The following is a 7,554-nucleotide window of genomic DNA, read 5'->3' as shown; positions in this document are numbered from 1 at the left end:
GGAGGGAAAAAAAATATATATATATATATATATTTGTTTTAAGGCATAAAAGGCAGGTTTTTGCAACATTCTGGTTTTATAGAAAATATAGCTCACACAGAGTCTTAATAGCAATACAAGAAACTTTTGATTGGTATTTTCATAAAATAAAGCTAGGGCCATCATGGAAGCAAAATGTACCTTTTGCTTACTTTTGTAACGTTTAAAACATTGTTAACATTTCTATAACTTTCCGTGATATAGGGCTTAAAGAAGGCAAATTAAAAAAAAAGATATATATATTTGCAGAAAACTCATTCGGTCTTAAATGGCAGAAAATACAGGATTGCTGTTATTATGTAAAAAGTTGATCGGCAGTAATAATGATTCTTGCAGCACTTTCTTCGACAAGCAACTGGCTTGTGTAATATAAAAAAAAGGAGTTTAAAAATAAAAGCACGTAAATGCTACATTAACTATCGTCAGTCTCCAATTGAGTAAATAGGACATAAAAGGCTTGCGTTTTTGTTATAATGCCCTGATGAAGCCTCCATGTGGTTGAAACGTCAGTATTATGTATTTAGGATAAAACATTTGGTGTTCTTTACAGCTGGACGTTCAATTCCTAGTGGGGATTATTGCTTCATAATTCATTAAGTGTGAAGTCATTCTGCACATACGAGACTTAAGATCAGCGGCGTGTTTAATACAAACACTCTGATAGAAAGCGTTCCCGAGGGCCTCGCCAAGAGCCCTACAATGTGACATTCTAAGAACTCCAGTACTCTTCAGAAGAGGACAATAACCGTCACAGGCGAAGGGAAAAGAAACCTCTCTGTATATTATTATTTGGTTATTACAAAGGCACTGCTTGGTTTCACAACATAATATTCACTTGGGGTGGGGGGGGGGGGGGAATCAGGAACCTGAAAGTAATTTGTCCAAACAATGATTCTGTTATTAAGCTGGAAGTGGGCTCTATGGCTTGGCTGCAGTGGAGTTTTTATATAATACATTTTAGAATATATATATATATATATATATATATATATATATATATATATATATATAAAAAATATATATATATTTATTTATTTTAAGGTAATTTTTTATTTAATTTAAATGTGGCAAAATATGGATGAGATAACTTTTGCTCATGAGAAGCGTTACATCTAAGGTGAGAACTCAAAAGATCCTACAATCTCCATAAACATTCTATAGGTGAAATAGCATTGTCATCTACTTATAAATGGTATCGATGTATACAATATATATATATAACATCGCAATGCACTATATTCAATCTAACACTCAGCAGCACCGAAAGAGTTTTTCATATACAATTACTTTTTTAATGTTCCGAGACTTGAACGGTGCTCTTCCAAACTAAATTTAACCCTTTTATAACTACATGCGTAACCAGAATCATTCCTAGCAATGCTCAAAGTCTTTCCAGAAATCATTCTTTAAAACGCTTAAAATTTTGTCTCATTCATAATTTTTCAGGGTACACTTAACTGTCATATGATACAAAAAGCAGGCACTGATTGGCTGTTGCTATAGAAACCGAGAACGTAATGTGATTATTAAAACACTGTCTTTGTCTAAGTGGTACAGCATCTTTAAATCAGAGTATAACGAGGCGATTCCCGCTTTCAGGAATCTATTAAACATTTTGTGGCCCTTTAAATATACATTATACTTCCGCGGGTTTCACGTCTTGACTTGTATAGAGCGATGTGTTTGTTTCGGTCTGCACTCGAAAGTTTGCTAATTTGTCGTTTATCTGATGGAGCAAAAACGTATTTTTTACATTTCCATTCTTCAAGGTTCGCTAAATTCCCTGATTATACAAAGCAAAATAGGTCAGTCAAAACGATTGATTCATGTTACCGGCGCGCACACCTGTGTTAAAGTACAGAGGTCTTCCAGCTGTACGCCAGAAAAAGGAAAACCGGGCTGACAAACTCCTGTTAGAGGATGCGGGCATTATTAATATATTGCCCCGTGGCACTTAAAGGGTTAGTTTCCTCGATGCCATAGTAGCCAGCATTATTGTATATCTTAGTTCAACCAATACACCTTGAAAACAGAAGTCTATGGGTTTAACAACCTGAGGCCCTCTCACCAGGTGCTGGACTACAATCCCAATGGTACCCAGCCAACCCGATACTGGCCGAGGATCATGGGAATTGTAGTCCTTCAAGAGCCGGTGAACCGAAAGCCGTGTGCTTAGCAAAATAGTAACACCCTACCTATGATAATACTTATTTTTTTTCAAACATTTCCTTTTCACCGCAAAAGGTTACGCTAATGCTATTTACAAAGCAAAAAACGTCTCGAGAGCGAATAGTGCATTGTGTTTAATCCACAGGAGTCTACCTAATGGCCTTAGAAATCCTTTTTAGTGCATTTTGTACTAGACATACACAGAAAACCCTCGATTTTCATTTCTAGAACGTCTAACTCCCCACGTCGCTTAACTACAATTCCCATGATCCTATAGGGAGCTGGATGTAGACTACACCGATTAACGGGGGGTGCTTCATTAACTAAGAGATGGTCAGGCAGTACGGCATAAAAAAAAAAACAAACAAAAAAAAAAACAGTTTGAAAGGCACCGCAGAATCAAGAAAAGCAAATTCTAGAATCCAGTGTTCAGTGATTATACTACAACACTCCATGGGCTTTGTTTACTAAGCGATACGGAGCTGCAAAGAGTTCAACATGACCTCGGTGTAGGCCTTTGCTTTGTAGACTTGTCCCCCCCCCCCCCCATACCTTCTGACCATGTAGACATAACATAGTCTTGGGTGGGACTAAGACTTATCACATTGTAACTTGCATAAATTGTTATTTGCCACAAAACCCCAGTGACAGCAGGTCATGGTAAATAGTAGAGGACAGGGTTATCAAACGGAGAGATCTCTTCCCGAGGTCACTGGTTCCACCACTTGGCCAACCTCTTTAACTTTACACGTGAGATGAAACGAAGCCAGTTGCCGTTTTAAATAGCACATCCAAAGGGCGTCTTAGGCCTGACCAGCTTGCAACATTGGTAGAATTCCACCCCATTGGGAATCTACTGCTCCAAGCAACCCGAAGGGTGTTCTTGAGTTTCATTTATGGCAGCAAACCAAGACTTCTTCTTCTTCTTCAACATTAAAAGAAGGTCTTAAACAGTTTGACTATACGACGGTTTCATTCCCCTTCCCAGGTTTTACCCAAGCATCGGCCCTTTTCTTTCTTTTAACTTTTCCCGAGTTCACCAGTCTGTTGGAACACCGTTGCCACGTGTGGAGGGTTTTGGCAGACCAGATCCACATGCCGGAGGTGATACCCACCAACAACGACATAAAAATTTTAAGCATTTCCACCGCCATGTTGGAGTCGTCGGCGGTGTAACGGAAGACAGTCCAGTTGGAAATTTCATAAAAATAACAAGCTATGACGCACGTGGCCGGCACGGTGTATAAAACCGAGAAGACGCCGATCTTCACCATCAGCCTCTCCAGTTTATCCGTTTTGGTGCCGTCCTTCTGGAGGTTGGATCTGATTTTAAAAAGAGCTACAAGACCAGCAGCGATGAACAGGGTACCTATCACCAAGTAGGTAAAAAGTGGGGCAACCACAAAGCCCGTCAGCGCGTCAATGTTCTGATTGCCAACATAGCATAAGCCAGTCAGTTCGTCAGCGTCTACTAACCTCATGATCAATATGACTATGGTCTTCACAGCCGGAATAGCCCAGGCCGCGATGTGAAAATAGGAACTGTGCATTTCGATAGCCTCGTGTCCCCACTTGAGTCCGGCTGCCAAAAACCAGGTCAATGTCAGGATAACCCACCAGATGGAGCTAGCCATCCCGAAAAAGTACATCAGCAAGAAAATAATGGCACATCCTGTGTTCTTCAACCCTTCTTGGATGAGAACAGGTTCTGCTGCCTCCTCAAAATCACAGGATATCCTTTCCCGACCCACGGTCAGCCTCACAATAAAAGCTATGCTATAAATATTATAGCACATGCTCAGAAATATAATGGGTCGCTCGGGGTAGGAAAATCTGGATGAGTCAATGAGGAATGTGAGAACGGTGAAGGCCGTCGATATAAAACACAAACTGGCCCATACGGCCATCCAGATGTCCGTGAATTCCTTCGACAATCGGCTATAGAGTCCAGCATTGTAGCCACATTTCAGAACGCAGTTCATGCTTCTCTTAACCCACGTGTACTGGTCAGAAAGAGGACCGAACGAGTTACAGTCTTCGCCCGGTTGGATGGACGACTTGCTATGCAGGGACACATCTTCATCGCCGGGACCTTCCATGCACATGTGGTTGTGGTCGTTCTGCGGTGGGAACTTACTACAGTTTAAGCTGTCCGGCCAGGCAAATCCAAACTCTTTTAAGACTGGCTCGCATCTTCTCTTGACAGAAAGACACATCCCCCCACACGGGCCGATAGGGATGTTTATCTTCTCGGTGCACATCGGGACGTACACAGAACAAAGAAAAAACTGGAAAAGAAGACAAAATAGGGAAAAATAAAGATTTGTTGTAACGTCTACACATAAACCAATACACAAGACAATCACACACTATCATTATAATATTCCGACTGCACAGCACTCTGGATAAAACACAGGATATTAACTAGAAACATATTTGGGTGGAATGGCCAAATTCAACACTTTCGGGTTTTTTTCCTGGCTACATCATTCATCACCCTCAGCCAACTTTGCCTGAGAATGATGAAAGGTGTGGTCCAATAATAGCTAGTTTCACACATAGTAGCCCCAGGGGGGTGGTTTTATTCTGCAATGTAGAGTAAGGGAGAATACATGACTTAGGGGATGGGGTGTTTAATGCATTTTGTGGGTTACCTGGTGTCTACAGTAAGCAAGGAAGCATAAAATTTGATGGCAGATAAGAACCATTCGGCCCGCTTTTTCCTGATGCATGTTTAAATTCCCTTACTGTATTAGTCTGTACCACTTCTGCTGAGTGGCTGTTCCCATTATCTACCACCCCCTCAGTATCCAAGAATCCCTGTACTTTAACTTCTGTTCACACTAGTATGGATCTATGGACCCATCAACAGCCCCATAATAGACCTTGACCTATTACCGTATTTTCATTTTGCACAAAATAAGACAACCCCCCCCTCCCCGGCACACAGAGGGTTAAAGTGGGGGGCATTTGTTTACAAACATTGTTCCATTAAATGTATTTAGTCGGGAACAATATTTAATCAATTACATACAATGTATCCAAACACTAAAAAGCAAATAAAAACAAAGCATACGAGATTTTTTTTATTTATTTTTTTAACCCAACTGCTCCACCTTTTAACCAAAAGGCCCTTTTTGTTTTGCCCTAAAAATGTCCCTGATAACAGTGTGCTTGGTGAATTCTCTATATCATAAATTGTTTTGGTTGGTTTGATTAACTGCTGTGAATTATCAGCCCTCTTATCTGAAATCTTCCCACTTAAAGGTAAACTAATCTTAAGATGTATTCCATCTGGATGCCTTTTAGCTGCCCCTTTGTTAGAATTACTCCCTCTCCTTGCTCAGCCATAGAATCCCCTTTCTGTTAAAAGGTTCTTTTTCCCTCTCTCTCTCTCTCTCTCTCTTTTGCAAGTAATTTTCAGTGATCTGGGGCTAATGGAGAATTTTAAAAAAGAAATTAGCAAGGAACTTAATCAGTCTCCCACAGAAAGGGAGAAAAGTGTCAAGAAAGTGAGCTCAGCCCTCACATTCCTGCAGTGCATAATGTCACTCTCACAATGATCCTTATATCAACAATGTATGGAAAATGTCAAAGGAGCTTATCTCTGATTTTGGAAAAGCACTGGGGTGGAGAGGAGGGGGGGGTTGTTTCAAACATCTCAACAAAAGTACAATGTGAGCAGGTTTCTGGCATCTAAGATAATGCATCCTTATTCTTGCAACACTAGATTGCAAGCTCTTGTGTGCAAGTACTTTCTTTATGGGCACTTAGACAGGCAGGAGACTTTTTTGTATGCAATGCACATTTCATATTTTACCAGCACAGATACAATGAGGGCTAAAGACCATAGAGTTGTCACTAACAACCAAAAACATAACTTTAAAAAAGTTTCAAAAAAAGAGTAAGATCACAACAATTCTACATGGAATTATATACATGGAACCCTGATTTATTGTAGGGATAAGCGTGTGTAGCAGGCAGGAGTGGCAAGTGGGGAATAATTTAACATTTAGGATTTTATAGGTAAAAATAAAAATAATGCAGATTAATAAATAAATGTGAGCTCTTCGGGCTAGATAGGGATTGGGAATATATCAGAGGTCCACTAGAGGTAGATCTTCCATCCTGTGCCTTAGTTTCTAGAAGATTGTGTGTTTAAAAAGCTTTGTAGCAATTTAAAAAAAAATGGTATTTATAATATTTTAAGTAATTTAATAAGTTTCACATTTTGCTACAATAAGTTTGGTCTTTGTTATTATGCAGAACTTTATAGTTTCTACTTTCATTAGAGGGGGAAAATGCAACCAGTAGATCAGAAAGGCATAATGGGTTAGTTCAATTGATCTCAGATGTAATGATTCTGCTTGGTTTTGGGGTTAGGTGGTGCTTGGCAGGGGGTGATCATCAGATGGGGACCTACCTGCAACTGGCTAGAACAGCCATACTGGATCAGAGGGGTGAATGTTGTGAGCTGAAGCTCAGCATCGGTTTGTAATTCATGGCCAACCAGGTTTGGCATTTTGGTTACATTGTAACCAAGGTTCTGGCACATGGAAATCCTGATTGGGTCGCATCTTCTTTCTTCTTCATCCCCAAAACATGAGATTCTGCCCAAAAGTAAACAGATGGCGAGCAAGTGAGGAAGGGGGTATCTGGGCTCCATCATTGCACCCATTTGCTGATGACCTTAAAACTATCCTCTCGATCAGAATATTTTCTAGTGTTCTGGGGTCTCATGCATGGGGAAGGAGGACAGATCCTGATGAAGCTCTGCGATCAGTGCAACAAATGTCTCTCCAAGTCTCAACAAAAGTCCTCTGCTACATCCAAGCAAAAAAAGGGGAGGAAAAACTCTTAAATCCACCAGGGTATTTTCTCTGATCTCAGCATCAAAATGAGTTGCATTGATTCTGGAATCAGATCCCAAAAGAAAGTGGGGTGAAATAAAAGCATCCAGACCCAGCAGCAGCAGGAGGAGGAGGAGGAGAGAGTAGGGCTTGCTTGCTCCTCTCCCAGGCAATGCAGTGTGAGTGCTCAGTGCTGTACCAGACTCATGCTCTACTAATGAGAGGAGGAGACAAGGGGAGGGAGTGGGTCTTACAGACACAGAGGGCAGTTGGGGAGGAGAGAGGGGGTGAGTGATCCCAGACTACGGAATCCAGAGAGGTTCAGCTCAGGCAGGGGCTCACATTTCTTCTGCTCCCTTGAGTTCGCACACTAGGACTTGGTTTTTTTTTTTTAACACTTCGTGTACTCCTTTAGACCTGCCCAGCCAGGAATGGAAGCCGTAGAAGAGACTTAGCCTGGCCTTAAGGGGTTAATCAAGTTCCCTGTGTTGCAAAT

At 40.9% G+C, this 7,554-nt stretch overlaps 1 protein-coding gene across 1 annotated transcript; it reads right to left on the bottom strand.

Moving 5' to 3' along the window:
* Positions 1–3,167: 3,167 nt before the first annotated feature.
* Positions 3,168–6,874, bottom strand: LOC149280619 (frizzled-4). Its single transcript, XM_089500326.1, has 2 exons — positions 6,632–6,874; positions 3,168–4,496 (listed from the first exon to the last, which is right to left on the bottom strand). Exons 1-2 carry the CDS (start codon positions 6,872–6,874, stop codon positions 3,168–3,170), a joined length of 1,572 nt encoding a protein of 523 aa, XP_089356452.1.
* Between the last annotated feature and the right edge of the window lie 680 nt (positions 6,875–7,554).

This window comes from Sceloporus occidentalis, unplaced genomic scaffold (genome assembly GCF_023333645.1).
Source record: "Sceloporus occidentalis isolate IW3139 unplaced genomic scaffold, rSceOcc1.0.p SCAF_151, whole genome shotgun sequence".
NCBI lineage: Eukaryota > Metazoa > Chordata > Lepidosauria > Squamata > Phrynosomatidae > Sceloporus > Sceloporus occidentalis.
Note: the sequence above shows the minus strand (reverse complement) of the source record. Positions and strands in the feature narration are given on the sequence as shown.

What these genes read in the sequence shown, in the direction of transcription:
- LOC149280619 (XM_089500326.1), bottom strand. Translation starts at nt 6,874, where the DNA reads ATGGAGCCCAGATACCCCCTTCCTCACTTGCTCGCCATCTGTTTACTT. An exon ending in GCTGTTCTAGCCAGTTGCAG is followed by an intron (nt 4,497 to 6,631) that starts GTAGGTCCCCAT and finishes CTTCTTTTCCAG; the next exon opens with TTTTTTCTTTGTTCTGTGTA.